We start from the raw sequence: 20,112 nt of genomic DNA on the forward strand, positions 1-20,112 counted from the left end.
GTTTATGTTCATCATGTGGATAGAGAGGCCTTTTTGAAAGGCAATGTTGAGACGGACCCGGATGAGCTTGACATGGTGTTTGAGAGTAGTCCTAGCTATGCGGAGCTTTTGGAACAAGTGAGGAAAGATTTGAATTGGATGGACCCAAGTGACGTTGTTGAGTTCGAGGGAAGGCATAATGTTGGTTTTGGAATGCACATCCGTTGGAAGACAATGCGTGTGAACTCCGAGCAACCCCGTGATACCGAATCTTCAGAGGTTCAAGCTTCTGCAAAAAACAAGTAATGACAAATATTAGGGCATGTAAGTTTCAACTAAAGGCAAATTTGCAAAATATTTAGATTACTCATTATTACCTTATCCTTCTCGCGCATCATGTAGGCCCGGTGTTGCACGTCGTAGACATCGTCCAGAAGCCAAACCATCCTTACAATTTCAAACAATAAACACATAAGAGTTCATCTTCATCTCAAATATCGGTATACACTAAACATATAACATGTGTTCAACTACAAGAATCTCAACATCTCTTTCTCACACAATGAATATGTCATATGTGTTCAAATAAGCTAAACATCTAATATTTCAAATAAACTCAACATCTAATATTTGAAATAAACTCAACATCTAATATATATCTAAACAAACTTCTCATATATGTCTACAAAAATCAACATCTCATAGTTATCTATAAAAATAGGCATCTCATATATATCTAAAAAAACTAAACAATCTAGGGTTTCACTAACAAGAATCATATATTGTGAACTAATAAATAACACTACGGTACTACCAATATGAATACACATCCTAAATCGAGCAAACCAAACAAATCAAGAGTTCCATCAAATCTTGGACAAATCTCTAAAATGGCAACAAATTTACGGAGCAAAAGAAAGAGAACGGAAGAGTTTACGTAGTAGGATGGATTGGGGATCGAATCCACGGATCAAATCTTCAGATCTGAGAGGGATGTGGGGGGATTAGATGGGGGCGCCGCCGCTGCTCTCTGTCCAGAGAGCGGAGAGATGAAGAACTGCCTGGTCGGGCTAGGGCGGCCGCGCTTAAGTCACTGTGCAGCGCCTAAGGGCTAGACGCTGCACGTCAAAGTGTGGCGCCTAGCCCTTAGGCGATGCACAGGTGCGTGTGGGGCCGCAACTGGACCAGGACTGCCACGGTGGCAGGAGGTGCGACGCCTAAAGGAAGGGCGCTGCACAGTAGGGTGCGGCGCCCAGCTGTCGGACGCCACACCAAAGGATCAGCAGAATGAAATTTTTTCATGACCAGATCAGTTTGTGATTTGATTTGGGTCTCAGGTCAAATATGTGATTTCTGCGAAAGACGAGAAGCCCAAAGCCTGGGGCAGTGCCGCCGCTACTGTACTCCTACTCCTTGTCTTCTCCCTCACCCCACCCCCACCCCCACCCCCCCTCTGACTCCGACACATCCCCCGAAGCAACAGCTCTCCACGCGACTCCCCAAGCGAGATCGCTCCCCCCAGCAGCCAGTCGCCGGCAAGCGAGCCGCCTGCTCGCTCCCCCGCCCCGGAGGAGCTAGGGTTCCCGATCCCGCCGCCCGCGCGCGTCGGCGGAGCCCATGTCGCCCCCCCGGATCCGGGCGGCCTGAGCGAGCGGATCCGGCCGCCTGCCCGACGGGGCGGGCATGGCGTCCTCGCCGGTCAAGTTCTTCTCGGTGTTCCTCGCCGTCTCCGTCATCGGCTGGGTCGTCTTCACGTAAGCCGCCCTCGCCCTCCTCCTCCACGCACGCGTGCTGGAAACCGCCAGGAATGCGAGGGTCGGCGATCCCGCGGGCGCCGAGCTTGGTTTCCGGGCTTCCCGCGGGGGGAATCCAGGCACCGCCAGGCCACCGCCTGCTGCTTAGCGCCGCTGCTCGTCCAGAGTCATATTTTCAGTTCCTGGTTTGGTTGGTCAATTGATTGAGTGGTTGGTGGTTCCTGGCCGAGGACTGAAGTGGCTCACTTAGTAGTTAGTACCACTCCGCTAGCTGCCGCAGCAGTGAACTGGAGCCTCGTGGGAGGTCGCAACCTCCCGTCCGGGGAGCTCTCCGTGGTGTGGGTTTGGTCGGGGTTTTGCAGTGCCAAGTTTCAGGTCTTCAGTGCCTAAGGGTGTGTACATACTAGCCATTTGATCTGATCAGGGCAGCATGTGCTGCTTTCCGAGCTACTGCTTGGTAGCAAGATCCAAGCGAGACCGGGGCTTTCGTCCATTCATTTCCCCATCTGGATAGTCAATTGCAAACTTCTCCCCGTTCACCCCCTAGTTGGTACCAGTTGGCAGCACAACGGTGATCTGGTCCGATAACTGAGGGCTCTTGCTTTTTGGTGGATGGTGTATCAGTAAAATTCGTCATTATGCGTTTCGTGTCCATCTAGCAAAATTCATAGACTTGTATTATAGGACCATGTAGTAGCTTACCTTTTCTTGCCTTCCGCGTGCTTTATGGTTAATTATAGTGGCGTGTTCAAGATTCGTATGCTATTTGTGGACACTACCTTAATGGCATCCCTAGTTTCTCAATGATGGGACCATCTGTAAATTCTAACCCAATCTGTTCACATTACTGTTTCACATGATATACTATATCATGTAAATAAACCTTGTTGAACATGGAACGGTAAATCCCAGGCTTTCCATTTTGTTGTGGCTAATGATTTAGTCCTGTCTGTTGGAACATATATTTCTACTACTTCTTTGTTATGGAAGAAACAAGTGACATGTCATGAAAGAGGGTTTGACTTATCTCGACTTCTAAATTGTCATCCTACTGTACTGATTTAGCGCCAGTCGCGCACAAAACATTTATTCAACGACATAATGGGATAAATATGCCACAAACAACTTATTCTTCTAGCTCTTAAGATAATGTGATGCCAGTAAAATTTGAATGTTCTATCGCTTGAATACTTCAACATTTTATTTTTGCATGACAAAAAAATTCTGTAGGGAAACGTCTATTCATTCTGTGTTTGGATTCATTGCAGGTTTGCCGCAAGATTGTTAGCTTGGTTCTTGAGCCGTGTATTACGTGCTTCCGTTGTGTTTCGAGTTGCTGGCTTCAATTGCTTGCGTGATGTAACCATAAAGTTCAGCAAGGTTTGTCTTTCATCTCAAACTTCTATGTTGCTTGAGTTTGCAAGTTCATGACTGTCTCTGTTCCAGTTTGTTTTTAATTTAGAACAACTTGGTTTGGTGTATTCAGTTCCTTTTTCTACACGCAATCTGGTGCTATTACTTTTGCTACTTTGTCAGGGCTTTGCTAGTTTTCATGCTTTGTTGCACTTTCAAGCAGATCATTATCTAATGCTTTTTCATGTTCGTGATATGAACAGTTAAAATTTATGCTTTCCCACAATGTAGCCGGGTTGCCTAAGATCACTTAACTTACGGATGTTGCATACCCTCTAAAATGAAATAAATTGTTAACCATTGTCAACGCATAAGGTATCAATACAATTATCCTGATGAACCCCACCCTAGTGGCTCCATGAATAAAATAGCGGGAAGGAGATAACCAACGTTATTACCTTGTAATTGCAGAATATTTATTTTTTATAACAAAAAAGGTCTTGACTTATGCTAAAACTCTCATTTCATGCTGGTTTTTATCTACTTGTAGTGGAGATGGCCATACCATCTTTCCTGTCATAGTATACTTGCATAGTTAATAGCTAAAAATCAAAATCATTTGATGTTTGTTGGTGAACATGCATTTGATTACTTGCTTGCTAATTCATTTGTGCCACCTTTTCTTCTTCACAGGGTCCTCTTGAATCTGTTTCAATTGGTGAAATAAAACTAAGTTTCCGCAAGTCACTGGTCAAACTAAGTTTCGGTGTCCTTTCCAAGGACCCAAAGGTGCAACTGCTGATAAGTGATCTTGAAATTGTAACTAGATCATCTTCGCGAAGCAAAAAGACAAGCAAACCATCAAAGCCTCGCTCCACGGGAAAAGGGAAATGGTTGATAACATCAAGTATGGCTAGACTTTTATCAGTTTCTGTGGCAGATCTGATGATCAAGGTAACCTTCTTATCTTGCTATTGCCTTACATTTCAAAATTTGATGTGTGTATGCATTTTGCTTGTTTTTAACTTCTGTATGACAATAGCACATCTAGTGTTTCGACATTCAATATTTTGTTCCCTCTGCATTCTGCATTCAAACAGTTCTACTGTTGAATTTAGTTCAGATTGGTAGCTTTACATGTATAATCTAATATATTTCCTGTTATTCCTTATTTCCCACTAGTTCAAAGTGACAACTCTGTTACAAGGGAACTATAGAGAGAGTCCAGAAAGACTAGGAAAGAACATATTTTGATAGTAGTAAAAGGTTACCTAGTTAGACTACAATACCCATCATTGGCTTAACTTTCTGCATGTTACATGTGCCTTTATGGCCATGTACACAATCTAAAAGGTGGGGCCAGTGTAAAGTTTTCACCAACTGGTATTGTTGTGTTTTTAGGAGCTTTAGGCCGCTAAACTAAGCATTCATGTGCATGGGTCACCAGTATAACATGCAGCATAATAATTGTTTAATTGGCATAGTTTTTCTGGCGTTCTGTCTTCCATATTCAATTTTTTCTCCTGAAATGCATCTCAGCAGAAGACATCACCCAACCACTGAGATGTGCTGGGTGCACCGTTTGCTGACTGAAGCATACCTTTTGTGTTTGGCTGTTTGCCGTTCTGTGCTGTTATTTATAATTGTTATTTCCACAACAATGATGCAGGTACCAGATGGTGCTGTTGACATCAAAGAGCTAAAGTTGGATACATTTAAAATCGCCGGACCTAATCATATTCTTGGTGTCAAGTTGCACATATTACCTTTAAATGTACACCTTGGAGATTTTGGGCTGATTGCTGATCCGGTGGGCAGCGGTAATCAGCTTGATACTTTCCAGTCTGATCAAGCTTCTCTATCAAGTTCTGAGAAATTTTTGGCACCATTTGTTTGTGAAGATTTGTTGGTAATTTGTGAGTTTGGTCATGAAAAGTGAGTTATTTTGTTCTTGGTAACTGTTATATTGGGTGCACATTTTGTTAATTGATATTTTGGATTGTAAATGTGGATTAAAACACACGGGTCTCTAATTGTCATGGAAGTCATATACAATTTCTGATAAGCTGTAGATTATTCTCAAATTAGTTTCTGTTGATTAATTTTCAGTTGGTTCAAAGTAATGCGAAAACAGTTAAATATCTAGATAATATAGCTAGGATACGAAAATCGTGTTTCAGGATACGAAAATCGTGTTTCTCAATTGGCCAAGCAATGCCTTGACACCTTGTATCTTTATCATATTTAGGTTTCAATAGCCTTTTACTTTTCTTGTGTATATTCATAAATTGATAGTTTTTTGACAGGGAAAGAGGTGTTAAAATTGTTAATCTTGAATTGAAATGTGGAGATGTCACTGCCAACATTGATGAACGACTCTTTTACAAGAAACATGCAAAGCCAGAGAATAATGGTGGCTCTGAGAATGCTGGAGATGCTATTGCTGGTACTTCTTCAACTAAACAGTCCTCAAAAAGCAAATCTATTCTACAAGCATTAAAGAAGCAGATGCTTGCATTTCCAGATAAGGTTTGTTAGCACTGAAAGTTTCTAGTGTAGGCTAAATGACAATTATTCAGTTCATTTACTACAGCACACTAATGTTCGTTTGTGCTTGCAACAACTGTGATTCTGTTCGGTATCTTTTGTAAGCCTAGTTGCAGCCCCAACTCACATTCATAATCTTGCTTTTCACTTCTCCTGTGAGTGTCCTGCTTAGCTAGCATTTCAGTCTCTTAGAAACACAAATTCTTTCGAACCAGCACATAATATTGCAGCATGGACAATATTTTATCAGGAGGGAGGCTTTGCAAACATCAACACAACTCCTGCAGTATTAATTGTATACCTGATTTGACTGCTAACTGCACTGTCATGTGCATTTGATGCAAGTCACCTGATGTAGTTGTCCAGGTAGAGCTGCTTTGGGTATTCTGCTGTGCTACTTCTGAAAATGGCTGGAAGCCATTTTTGTTGTTGCATGAATAGTCTTAGGACTTGGAGACTTCTTCCATTAGTAGTTGGTAACCATGTATTTTAATCCGCAACATAGATTGAGGTTGATTTTGTCATGTTTCTCATTGCATGAGTAGGATGGGTGCTGGTTCCGTAAGCTAAAAGCTTGCCTACTTTATAATGACCAGTGTTAGGAATATATCAATCATGCATAGGCAGAGCCAAATCCTTTTAACTTCTCACTTGTTAAATGAACTGCTTCGCCTGAGATAACAAGTCTTGTTATGCGTGTTTTGCTGATGTTTTGAAGTGCAAGAGAAAACTAGATAGTAGGCCCTCAAGTTTGTAATTGTTAGCAAGATTTGTTGGCACGTGGCTTGTCGCGAGCTTAATCATGATACTGTGGCATATGTCCACAAGCGATACTAAAATTTACAATTCTTCTTTTGGCAGTCGAAAATCAATGAAGAGCTGTAGTTTTTTACTTGCTTATGTTTCGGCTGTACCTGAAAAGTATTGCTAAATATTATATTTGTTCTTTGGAAGGTTAGCTTCAGTCTGCCGAAGCTTGATGTGAAGTTTACACACCTGGGGGAAGGGCTTAGTGTTGATAACAATGTTATGGGGATTCACTTTACTAGTACGATATCCCTGCCACAGGACGATCTAGAGGAAGCTACACCGCACTTCGATGTTCAGATTGTTCTTAGTGAGATCCATGTACTTCTCTATTGCTTTATCTAAGACTCTCGTTATACTTTCAGTAGCTATTCATCAATCAGCACTTTTAACTTTGTTGCCTTCCAGTTAGTTAGAGAAGGCTCAAGCTCTCTGTTGGAAGTTCTTAAAGTTGCTGTGGTAGCTTCTTTGGATATTCCATTGGATGTAAGCATCTTTGTTCATTTTAGTTGATTGACTATTGCAACTGCCCTTTAGAGCTATAAAGTATGACTTCCTTTCAGCCGCTTCTTCCAATCAGAGCTGAAATCGATGCCAAGCTTGGTGGTACACAATGCAATCTTATGTTGAGCAGATTGATGCCATGGATGCGCCTTCATTCTTCGAGAACCAAAGGAATGAAGCTTTCAAAGGCAAACTCTCATCAAGAAATTTCTCAAACAAAGGAGATCAAGCCAATTATGTGGACTTGCACAGTTTCTGCCCCAGAAATGACTGTCATGCTTTACAGCCCTAGTGGGTTGGTATTATATCATGTAAGTTCTCTCGAGATTCAATTTAAGATAAGGTTTGTTCTGCGCAGCACTTGTTTTATGTAGATGACTCTTATGGATTGTAAACAGTATTTCTTTTGTCGTGGCATCGTTTATGGATTATGTTCGTTGTGATCAATGGAACCGGGGGGCTTTTGGCCACCCTGTTTGTCTAAAAAAATAAATATATATTTGGTGTTTGGTGTCAAGAGTTAATTGATTGGTGATAGTTTAATCTACTGGTTGGTGTGTGCAGATGCAGATGCCTAATTTAGTCTAGATGTACTAGAGGTCTAGCATGGGATTTTTTTTGAAAAAGTTGGTAGTGCGGCTGTGCAGGCAAGTGTTAATATTGTGGATGAACTCTCATTATAGGCCATGAACACATGCTATCTACTCCCTCTGTCCCATAATGTAAGACCTTTTTTGGCACTAGTGTAGTGTCAAAAAACGTCTTATATTATGGGACGGAGGGAGTAGTAACTAGTTTCTTTTCTTATCTCTACTTTCCATGTCTTGATAGCACATAGTTCTTCTGCAGTGTGGTGCAAGTCCTCTGAACTTGTGAAAGTAGTTTTTTGGTATCTGGTTAATAGCACTTGGTCTTTTGACAATAGGGTGCAAGTTTCTCTGAGCATGCCAAAGTAACTTTAGTAATCTTTTACGGTATTCCTTACAATTTGTTTATGCGTTGATTGTTTATTATAAGCATCATCTTCCTTCCAGTTCATATGTTCTTTTCATTTTGCAGGCTTGTTGCCAGTCATCACATGTATTTGCAAATAACATTGCCAGCAAGGGGATTCAGATACACACTGAACTTGGTGAAATGCTGGTGCACATGGAAGATGGGTATAGGGAATTCTTGAAGGAAAACATATTTGGTGTTGATACTTACTCTGGCTCCTTAATGCACATTGCTCGGGTGAGCCTTGACTGGGGGTACAGAGAAATTGAGGTCCAAGATATGGCTGAAACTAGTAGACTTGCACTTGTATTTTCCATTGATATCAGTGGCATAGGAGTAAAGTTTGGTTTCAAGCATTTGGAATCTCTTCTGCTCAATTTGATGTCCTTTAGGGATCTATTTAAGAACCTTTCATCCTCTCGTGAGAAGGATAAAGAAAAGGATTTGGAGGAGAGGCGGAAAAAGAAAACAAAAGGCATTGAAATATTGAAATTAACCCTACAAAAGTTCTCTATTACTTACAGTGGTGATATCAATATATTAAATATGCCAATTGCTGATCCAAAGCGCGTGAACTATGGCACTCAAGGTGGTCAAGTAATTGTTGACTTTTCTGCTGATGGCACACAACGTACGGCAAGTATAACTTCGGAACCACCAGGCATTGGCCGCAACTTGAGGTTCACTTCATCTTTAGTTATCTCTCATCTTGCTGTATGTGTAGACAAGGAGAAAAAGTCAACACAAGCAGAATTGGAACGGGTGAAAGCAATGTACGAGGAGGATCACAGCTCTGGTGTCAAAGTGACCTTACTAGATATGCAGAATGCTAAAATTGTTCGCCGATCCGGTGGCCTTACAGATGTCGCTGTTTGTTCCCTCTTCAGTGCAACAGACATTAATATCAGATGGGAACCTGATGCTCATTTAGCACTCTTTGAGACCTTTATCCGCTTTAAGTGGTTCCTGCATAATAACAAGATTCAGAGTTCCGAGAAGCTGATGACTGGAACTGGCAGTATCAAGGAGAATGAGCATGTCAACATAGCTGCTGGTTCAGTGAAACCTCAGAAGTCTGACAAAAGAGGTTCAATTTTTGCCGTTGATGTGGAAGTGTTGAGAATATCTGCTGAGCTCGCAGATGGTGTTGAAGCAAACATGCATGTACAATCTATCTTCACTGAGAATGCCAAGATAGGTGTACTATCGGAGGGTCTTTCTGTCAGCCTTAATGGTGCCAGGGTTCTAAACAGCACACGAATACAGATCTCATGTATTCCTTTCAGTACTGCAAATTTGCTCAGTGCAAAGGTTGAACCATCACCCAAGAGAGATTGGGTCGTTCAAGGGCTAGATGTTCATATTTGCATGCCATTCAGGTTACCATTGCGTGCCATAGAGGATGCCGTTGAAGATATGATTCGTGCCCTAAAGCTTGTTTCTGCTGCCAAAAGAAGTATATTGTTTCCTGATGGCAAAGAGAACTCGAAAAAGGTCAAGCCTGGAGCTTCCAGTTTTGGATCTGTGAAGTTCGTGTTGCGTAAACTCACGGCAGAAATAGAGGAGGAGCCCATACAAGGTTGGCTCGATGAACATTACTATTTGATGAGGAACAAAACCTGTGAATCCGGTGTTAGATTAAAATTTCTTGATGATGCTATATCAGGAAGTGTAGATTCTAACCACTGCAGCTCTGAGGGAAAATTTATCTATGATGGAATAGAGGTTGACGTGCATGACACTGCAGCTCTTCAAAGGCTGAGGGAAGAAATCCATAAGAAAGCATTTCGATCGTATTATGTGGCTTGTCAAAAGAAGGTATTTGCAGAAGGGTCGGGGGCGTGTGCAGAAGGTTTTCAAGCTGGATTCAAGCCAAGTTCACGGAGAGCTTCACTTCTTTCACTTTCTGCTTCTGAACTTGATATTACTTTGACCGGAATAAATGGTGGAGCAACAGAGATGGTTGAATTTATAAAGGGAGTTGACCCTGTTTGTCAGGAGAAAGGCATACCATTCTCTCGACTATATGGGAGTGATATTGCTCTCCTTGCAGGGTCCTTGGTCATACAAGTGAGAGACTATACATCTCCTCTCTTTTCTGCAACCAGTGGGAAATGTCAAGGTCGTGTTGTGCTTGCCCAGCAGGTGAGGTCCATCAAATTCTTTGTTTGTATTGCTCATTCATGTTCCCAAGTTAATTTTATGCATGATTATAGCTGTGTTATAAGGCTGGAACTCATAGCACCCACCTTCTCCTTTTTGTGTCGAGAGTTTACTTCGTTATATGTTAAAACATAGAGCTAATGAGCCGTTAATGATTTGTTACATGCTTAGATGGAAATTACGATACTTGGATCTGTTGTTTCTTTTCTGTTCCTATGCTATCTATTTTCAATCCCTTTAGTGTGCATGTTGACTTGGGGTTGGCTTCTGCACTGTGTTTTGACAGACCTGATTAAACTAGTTTACACTAATAATTATATCAAACTTCATATTGTTTAGCATATTATCTTCAGCTAGTTTTTCATGGTAATGGATGACTCAAAATTCCCCTATTTCACATGTAAGAGTTATATGACTGAGATATTCATTTGATTATTAAGGATTCCTTTAGGCTACTTACTAAAACATAAGGGTATGCTAATTTTTTTTAGAACATACACAAAAATCGAGCTTACTCCTGAAAGCTTTAACTCTGCAAATACCTGCCAGATACGAGTTCTTGTAGGGACATTTAGATCTGGTTGTTACATATTTGGATGCAAGTCTTATTCAGAGTATTTTGTGTTTTTGTTTCCCATTGTATCTACTTGCAGGCAACATGTTTTCAACCCCAAATACACCAAGATGTATATATTGGCAGATGGCACAAAGTCAAAATGTTACGTTCTGCCAGTGGTACCACACCAGCAATTAAAATGTACTCCAATTTACCTGTTTATTTCCAGAGAGGAGAAATTTCTTTTGGTGTTGGCTATGAGCCATCTTTTGCTGATATAAGTTATGCATTTCAAGTAGCCCTAAAGAAAGTTAATCTTAGCTCCAGAGATAAAAGTTCTGGTGCAGCAAACCAACCACCTAAAAAGGAGCGCAGCTTGCCATGGTGGGATGACATCAGATACTACATCCATGGAAAGATAGTTTTGTATTTCAATGAGACAAAATGGAAGATCCTGGCAACAACTAATCCTTATGAGAAGGTAGACAGACTGCAAATTGTTTCTGAATACATGGAAATCCAGCAAACGGATGGGCATGTGGATGTCTCTGCAAAGGAATTCGGGATGTATATCAGTAGCTTAGAGAGTATGATGAAGAATTGCAGCTTAAAAGTGCCATCAGGCGTGCCCAGGCCTTTTATTTATGCTCCTTTGTTCTCTCTTAATGTGATTATCGACTGGCAGTGTGAATCTGGCAGCCCTTTGAATCATTATCTGCATGCACTCCCTATTGAGGGTGAGCCAAGGAAGAAGGTTTATGATCCATTTCGATCTACTTATCTCTCTCTTAGGTGGAACTTCTCCCTTAGACCTTTGCAGGTGCAGTCTGATAATGGCACATCATCTCCCTGCTATGCAAACAATTCAATGCGATGTGGGTCTGCCTTTGGTAGTTGCTCCAAAATAGCTGATGTTGATTTCCCTACAATGAACCTGGGTGCTCATGACCTTGCTTGGGTTTTCAAATGGTGGAGCTTAAACTACAGCCCCCCACACAAACTGCGTTCTTTCTCTAGATGGCCTCGATATAAAATTCCTCGAGCTGCTAGATCCGGTAACCTCTCAATGGATAAAGTTTTGGTTGAGTTCTTTTTCCGGGTTGATGCTACTCCCTGTTGCATAAGACATGCCACTTTAACTGAAGATGATCCTGCCAGTGGCTTGACCTTTAAAATGTCAAGTTTGAAGTATGAATTGTGTTACAGTCGAGGTAAACAGAAATACACATTTGATTGTAAGCGTGAACCTCTGGATCTAGTTTATCGCGGTCTTGATCTATACAGGCCAGAGGTTTATCTAGTGCGAGATGTTAACTTGTCCTCAGTTGAAAACGTGTCCAAATTAAAGACTACTACCCTGCCGTCACAGGGCAAAGATAAATGCACCATGGGCAGTTTTCAAGAAAAACATGAGGATGGTTTCCTCTTGTCCTCTGATTATTTCACAATAAGAAGACAAGCTCCAAAGGCAGATCCTGCAAGGCTTATGGAATGGCAGGATGCTGGTCGGAATCTTGAGATAACATATGTCAGATCTGAGTTTGAGAATGGCAGTGAAAGTGACCATAGTCTATCTGAGCATAGTGATGATGATGATGGTTTCAATGTGGTGTTGGCAGATAATTGTCAACGGGTGTTTGTGTACGGTCTTAGGCTTTTATGGACCATTGAGAATCGTGATGCAGTTTGGTCATGGGTTGGAGGAATTTCCAAAGCATTTGAACCTCCAAAACCCTCGCCTTCGCGGCAATATGCACAAAGAAAGATGATCGAGGAAAGGCAGAATGCAGATAGCTCTAGATTAGCTCAAGATGCTACCTCTTCTACCCATGTTGGTTCTCCTTCAGTGCAGCATGCTGAAGCTCTGGGCTCTACTTCTCCATTGCATAGTAAACCCAATCGCTCCTCTGATATAGCAGGTATGCTTACTTTTGCTATATGTTTCATGTGGTACCAAAAGTTGCAGGCTTCATTTCTTTCACTACTTCACCTGTGTCAGTTCAATATTACAAAGCTATTGGAACTATTACAGATTACCGCTACCTTTTTGGCTAAATCCTCTTTTTGTCCATGCTGCAGTGAAGTATGGCATGTTTGATGATTTGGATAAAGGAGGAAATCTCCATTTTATGGTTAATGTTGTCAAGCCCCAGTTCAACCTACATTCTGAAGATGCCAATGTAAGTGATCTTGAAATACTTATGTTCTGTCCTTTAACTAATGATAAAAAATTAACACCGGCGGGCTGTTCAGGGTTCCAAAGTCATAGTGGCAACTAAACACGAGGTTGTGCTCGTTGCAAGTCTTAACTCAACACCTTAAATATCATATATGTTGGTAGTTTTTGAGTGTCACCAGTTTAGGTCAGTTTGGGGCCCCACAGCATGTTCTTTCATTTATACCCACTTAAGTAACACATTTTGCCTCAAAAAAACAATGATACAAAACGTATATGGATGCATGAAGAGGATTACCATACATTGATGAAACCATATCCAATTGACAGTGTAATTTACTATACACTTCGATACCATCTGTTTTACCGACCCATTTTAGTAACACGAGACATTATGCACCCAAGAAACTAACAAATCATCTATATCCAACGTAGCATAGCAATTTGAATAAATATCACTTACTCTGAACAACTGATATAACCATGTAGATTTAGTTGAGTGCTGTGCGTTGCGATAGGCTTCAAATGAGGAGTTAATTGCTCTAGAATTATTGGAGGGGTATCCGACTGTATCAAAGAAGTGTAAATTTGTTTTATTTATTTTAAACCCCATTTTCTCCAATATGTCCTAGTATCAGAGAATATCCAGTATTGATACAGTAATTTTGCGGAACTTCAGAACCACCTCGGCTGTCATGAACACTGTATCTCTTTGTGCCTTAGTTTTGTTTCTCTTGTGGGCTCTGGGTGTGTATGAACGTATAGTTGCTCTGTTTGGTAATTTTTATTTCCCTTTGGTGTGGTAGTGACGCGAAAGGGTCATGGAATTGGTGTTTATGTATCAGGCTCATGTAGATTATGATTTATTGCAATAATAGTTGTATGGCTTTTTTGGCAAGGAACTGAAGTTTGTGCTATATGTACCAGGGTAGATTTCTACTTGCTGCAGCTAGTGGGCGTGTTATGGCACGTTCATTTCATTCAGTTGTTCATGTTGGGAAAGAGATGCTAGAGCAAGCACTGGGGACAAGCAGTCTACACATTCCTGAACCCCAACCTGAAATGACCTGGAAAAAAGCTGATCTCTCCGTGATTCTGAAAGATGTTCAGGCTCATGTTGCACCGACTGATGTGGACCCTGGTGCAGGCCTACAGTGGCTTCCTCGTATTCTCGGTAGTTCAGAGAAATTGAAGCGCACAGGGGCCTTGCTAGAGAGAGTATTTATGCCTTGCCAGATGTACTTCCGTTATACCCGTCACAAGGGTGGAACTGCAGACTTGAAGGTAAAGCTAAGAGTCTTAAGGATACAGGCCAATCCCAATGTCTGTGAGTTTGTACTGGGTCCAGTCTAGGAAAACTATATGCATGAAGTAATGTTCTTCTGATTATTGTATTTAATGATCCAGGTTAAGCCATTAAAGGAGTTACGTTTCAATTCTCCAAACATTACCGCAACAATGACTTCACGCCAGTTTCAAGTTATGTTAGATGTGCTTAGCAATCTCCTGTTCGCAAGACTTCCCAAGTAAGATTCCTTCTAGGTTCATGGACCTTTTTCTTATGCTGAATTACTTATGTTTGTGGCTTTCAGTATGTGGTCATCGAGCTCGCCCTAAAGATTAATGAAGTTACTATACAACGGCATAATATTGTTTCATAAAAGGCACATTTTTAACTAAATAAACACTGTCATTTTGTGGATAGAGGCCTCTTGCACCATGTGCCAAAATTTTAGTTGTTTTACACTTTGATCTACACACCATGTGAATGACACATGTTCGGTTGATATTTCAAAGAGGCAAGGAATCTTTTATGGTTTTACCACTCTTTTTTGAATAAAGGTTTGTGCCTTTACATCTTTTTTGGGGTAATTTTCACTGGTAATTATTTAAAACAGGACCTATTTAACGAGTTAACAGTATCTCAAAATTCATCCTCATTTCTCGTTAATCTTTCTGGCACAGGCCTAGGAAAAACAGTCTTCAGTATCCATCGGATGACGAAGATGTTGAAGAAGAGGCTGATGAGGTGGTTCCTGATGGAGTAGAAGAGGTGGAGCTTGCAAAAATTAATCTCGAACAGCGAGAAAGGGAGAGAAAGTTATTGCTTGATGATATAAGATCCTTAGCTGGAACTGGTGATAGTCATATCGACCATCTTTCTGCGGAAAAGGATAATTCGTTCTGGATGATTAACAGTGGGAAAGCATCACTGGTAATTTTTCAAAACTTTGTATGGCCTGTTCCAAATAAATAATGTATTTTTTATGGTGCCTATATCGTTATAATAACATCAAAGTACTTTTGTGTTTGGTAGCAAATCTACTCATACTAGCTGAATTGCTGTGTGTTTCTATGGTAGTAATAAATATCTAATCATGTGGCACATCAGTATACATATAAAATTCATGGCCAGAAAAACTGACTTGGAGTGAAAAAACAAGTTAATTTTGATATGACATATTTTGCAAACATTAAGACAAGATGGTGAAAATCATAAGGAGACCACCTGAATAGTCAGGAAGTTGCATTCAGTGGAAGGGAGGAGGTGGACGGCATATGGACCATCCCCTGCTTTAATACTTATAGGGGTAAAGATAGCATGTACTCACTTTCTGTTATGTGTGTTGTTAGAGCCAAGTACATGTATCTGTTCCTCATACCAAAAACATCTCAGACTGAAATACACTCTATTGATTCTGTTTGCTCTATATCAGCTTCAAACATAGGAGTCAAAACTTCCAGTTACCAGAGTGTAGTTTCTGTACAATGTTTGACAGATATTATACTGTAATCAGGTGGAAGGACTGAAGAGAGACCTTCTAAATCTCCAGAAATCTCGAAAATTTGCATCTTCTGCGTTAAGGAAAGCACTACAAAAAGCTGCCCAGTTACGCTTGATGGAAAAAGAAAAGAACAAAACCCCATCTTGTGCCATGCGAATCTCTATGAAAATCAGCAAAGTCGTATGGAGCATGCTTGCAGATGGGAATACTTTTGCCGAAGCTGAGATCAGTGATATGGTATGTGTTCAAACATTTGTGGAACAGTTCTTTGTTTGTAGTTTCATTACTGTCTTTTGTATGTACCACGTGCCAACCCCAATGCATTAATTTACTGCAACTTTATTTTATTCTTTTGGCTATAAGCCTATAACTAATGTTTCACAATCTGAAGATTTTCTCAAACTACCTTTTCCCCTAGTGATTTGTAGTACTTTCCAATCGACTAACTATTCTGGTTGTTCAATCATTCATTTTTGAAATATTTGCAGGTATATGATTTTGATCGTGACTACAAAGACATTGGTGTTGCTCGGTTTACGACTAAGTATTTCGTTGTGAGGAATTGCATGGCTAGTGCCAAATGTGATACATTGTTGTCTGCATGGAATGCACCTCCAGAAAAGTAAGGGCCTAATTTTGGCTTTATCTCTATCATTGGTTATTCATCATATTATTAACGTATATATACCATGTTAAACTAGTCTTGAGTCTCACTCAGTTCACTGTTTAATGCTATGTCACATTAGTGGGCAGTCTGTTCTCAGTTACTCCCTCCGTCCCATAATATAAGAACGTTTTTGAGTTTTGACACTAGTATAGTGTTAAAAACGTTCTTATATTTTGGGACAGAGGGAGTACTTTATAATTCTTAAAACCTCCCAGTAGATCAACTGGGGTTTCAGCAAATGATGTTAACTGCATTCTATTGCAGAGGTGTCATGCTTCGTGTGGACGCGAAGCAAGGTGCTCCGAAGGATGGAAATTCCCCTCTTGAGCTCTTTCAGGTTAGTTTTTTTAGTCTGAACACCTCTTTCAGGTTAGTTTGTATGTGGACTAATTATCTTATTTTGCGCCGAGCTAAAATGAGCAATTACTGTGCTAAAGGTTCTAAAATCCAAGATGTAGCTTAATGACACCATATCATAAGTCACATGGATTAGCGTAACAAAACAAATTTAATTGATCTGTAGAGATGTCTAGAATCAGTTATTGAGCAGAAAAAGGAAAGTAATCCATGAAAGGGAAACCCGTTAGAATGACATGAAAAGCGAATACAATTGTCCAAATTGTCTATCTGAATTCAGTTTCTCCCCGTAGATACTTTGGAATTCTCTTTGCATTCGTCATCCACTACAGTACTAGATTTTTCTGTCCAGATCGTTTATGGTAGTTTATACATTCCTACTTTATGCATGTTTTCAGTGGTATTTATCTGCCTGTTTTGGCCATGCAACGAGTATTTAATTTTGTTCGAACTAAGCTGTCCATGTAAACATCCAATTACCTGTAACCATATGTATTGTTTTATACTTCTAATATTTTCACCTGCTTGTTTGCTTCGACAAGATTCATGTAGTACTGGAGTGTTTACTCCGTGCAGAACATATTTTGTTTTAAAACCTCTGCTGCCATAGCTTTCACACTTTTGTACCAATACACAGTACTTGAGATTGGCCACATAAAAATATGCTCCTTTAATACATTCCGTTCCCTATGTTTCTGTTTTCCCCTGAAATACTTTTGGAAGATGTAAGATCGTGGTTCTGTAGTTAGTGATGCATACATACCTTATAATGTGGAATCATGAGATCAAAGTGTGATGGGAAAAAAAAGGATGGTGGTAGTAATATTTTTATCCGATTGCTGCATTGCTGTCATTACACATTTACAAGCTGCTCTAAGCATTTCATGACTAGACTCCACTGAAACATTTGGTGCACTCTATATATGATTTATACTGCTACTTCACTAGTTATGTTTCTGTATTCACGATCGAGCTTTGCAGGTGGAGATATACCCATTGAAAATATACCTCCCGGAAACAATGTATAGAATGATGTGGGATTATTTCTTTCCTGAGGAAGATGATTCTCAAAGACGTCAGGTAAGCCGTAAATCATGCTTCGTCACATCTCCCATGTTTATTATTTCTACACCTTGTTCGCTTAGTTTTCTGTTGATATAATTTTCATTTCTGATATTTTTTGATTGGGTGTAAAAGGATATTTGGAGGGTCTCAACATCAACTGGATCTAGAAGAACTAGAAGAGTATCTTCTGGTGCTGATGCTGTTGCTTCTACCAGCTATTCTGTCAGGGAGCATGAGCTTCCTGGGAGATCAGGTACTTCAGTAAACGTCTCAAGTTGGCAAGGTTCACATGGAGACAATCCGCAGGTGAGTCACGTAAGAGCAACCTAGGATATTTCAGTGACACTAATATGTAGAATTGGTCCAAGTTTGGTGCCTCTGAGTTATAGTGTCATTCTGGTCTAAACACTTGTACAGAGCTGGGCCCAACCAGCCTGATAGAGCTATGAAGCTCACTATAGTATTTAAGCGCGCCTTCAATTAAAAAGAAGTGCTAAAGCTACTCGTGTCGTCTCCTGTCAGATGGAATTTTCTTCTATTATTGGTCTCTATATCACAGAATAGGTCAACTGCATGCAGGTATCCAAGTTGCAGAGTCTAAAGGCCAATATGGTATGCGGTTCACATCCGGAGTTGGGACGGACATCTTCATTCGGAAAGGCCTGGGAAGAAAGTGCGACAGAAAATACCACAAATAATGATGTGGTATCACTACTGAATCCTTCGAACATTTCTTCAAAAAGCGACGGCTATTCTATGGCAGAGAACACTGTTGCTGCTACTGAGATGTTCAGGAGTAAGACTAAAGATCCCAAATCGATGAAGTCTGGCCGTTTATCTCACGAGGAAAAGAAAACAGGGAAATCCCATGATGAGAAGCGGCCAAGAGCTCGGAAATTGATGGAATTTCATAATATCAAGATTAGCCAGGTTAATATATCTCTATATCATTGCATCTGGAGACGTCTATATCTAATATTTCGGTCTAATGTGACTGTAAAACTTGCTGACACTGTAGGTTGAACTTCTTGTTACTTACGAGGGATCGAGGCTTGCAATAAATGACCTAAGGCTGCTTATGGATACTTTCCACCGTGTAGAATTTACTGGTACATGGAGGAGGTTGTTCTCAAGAGTTAAAAAGCATATTATTTGGGGTGTTCTAAAGTCGGTGACCGGGATGCAGGTAAGACGAGTATCCATTCCTTGTTATGCAAACGAACATAATCAGAGATGGCATGGCCTCTTTGCTATTTGACTTCCCTTTGATTTAGCAAGTAGCTTCTTCTCATGATTATATTAAATATTAATGGTTGTGTCCACACGTTTTGGAAAACCTTATCCCCTTTATTACTCAAGAGAATTGCTGATTTTATGGTCTTGAACAGGGGAAGAAGTTTAAGGCCCAGAACCAGAGGGAAACACTTGATGGTGTTGTTCCAGAAAATGATCTTAATTTCAGCGACAGCGATGGCAGTCATCATGGAAAACCTGATCAGTTCCCAGTATCATGGTTGAAGAGGCCAGGTGACGGTGCAGGTGATGGATTTGTCACATCGATTAGAGGGCTATTCAATTCGCAGCGCCGTAGAGCAAAGGCATTTGTGGTGCGGGCAATGCGAGGCGATGGAGATAATGAATACCATGACGAGGGGAGTGAGAGTGATGGCGAGTATCCTTTTGCTAGACAGCTCACAATTACAAAAGCTAAGAAGCTCCTCCGAAGAAAGTTCCGCCCGAGAGGGCAAAAGATTATAGGTATCCCTTACACGCCGAAACTATGCACTGCGTAGCAGAAGTGTTGGTGCCACTGCCCTGGAAAGTATCCTCGTCACATGTAGGACTGACATTTTTATTTTTTGGTTTTGTGGTAGGACCAGCAATGCAAGATTCTCTCCCGTCTAGCCCGCGTGAAACAACACCGTACCAGAGCGATTCGTCAGAGTCGTCTTATGAGGACTTCCATGAGTAGCGAAGCAATGCAGGCAGGCCATGATATCTATTCAACAGGCAGCACAATGACTTGCGGATTGTCGCGAACCCCTTCACCGGGTGAACACAAGAAGCAACTATTCCGCCGCCGATGTACAGTTCTACTTCTACCTGCTGTGAGGTGCATAGTCTTTGGGGTAGCTCTGAAAAAAAAACACTCCCCCTTGTACATAGTAGGGTGGTGGAGACAGCGGAGGAAAATATGTATTGTTGTAGTCAGGTGTATCGGTAAAGAATTTCAGATGTAGCCGGCATTATATTTTGGCCTTGTAAGTTAAATAAGAGGCCTTCTCACAGATTCTGTAACAGTATCATGAGAACAAAAGTCATTGTCTCATTGCTCATGCCATTTTCGCGGTTTTTGCTGTGGATGAAGGCATAAATTTGTTGATCTTGTGTTGTAATAGTTA

At 40.8% G+C, this 20,112-nt stretch overlaps 1 protein-coding gene across 4 annotated transcripts; it reads left to right on the forward strand.

Moving 5' to 3' along the window:
* Positions 1-1,426: 1,426 nt before the first annotated feature.
* Positions 1,427-20,096, forward strand: LOC123090670 (protein SABRE). 4 transcript variants are annotated; one of them, XM_044511993.1, is made up of 23 exons: positions 1,427-1,733; positions 3,002-3,113; positions 3,780-4,040; positions 4,756-5,021; positions 5,393-5,615; positions 6,588-6,761; positions 6,849-6,926; positions 7,004-7,255; positions 8,004-10,085; positions 10,757-12,578; positions 12,739-12,839; positions 13,763-14,119; positions 14,243-14,361; positions 14,801-15,050; positions 15,634-15,858; positions 16,110-16,243; positions 16,553-16,625; positions 17,627-17,725; positions 17,843-18,016; positions 18,290-18,640; positions 18,729-18,896; positions 19,099-19,468; positions 19,585-20,096. In XM_044511993.1, the coding sequence occupies exons 1-23, from the start codon at positions 1,663-1,665 to the stop codon at positions 19,680-19,682; spliced, it is 7,860 nt and encodes a 2,619-aa protein (XP_044367928.1). In that variant the 5' UTR covers positions 1,427-1,662; the 3' UTR covers positions 19,683-20,096. The 4 variants fall into 4 exon arrangements, with proteins under 4 accessions (XP_044367928.1, XP_044367929.1, XP_044367930.1 ...); XM_044511994.1 differs by having other exon boundaries at positions 19,591-20,096; XM_044511995.1 differs by lacking the exons at positions 1,427-1,733; positions 3,002-3,113; positions 3,780-4,040 and having other exon boundaries at positions 4,774-5,021; positions 5,382-5,615.
* Positions 20,097-20,112: the final 16 nt, after the last annotated feature.

The sequence above is a fragment of the Triticum aestivum genome, chromosome 4B (genome assembly GCF_018294505.1).
Source record: "Triticum aestivum cultivar Chinese Spring chromosome 4B, IWGSC CS RefSeq v2.1, whole genome shotgun sequence".
Classification (NCBI taxonomy): domain Eukaryota; kingdom Viridiplantae; phylum Streptophyta; class Magnoliopsida; order Poales; family Poaceae; genus Triticum; species Triticum aestivum.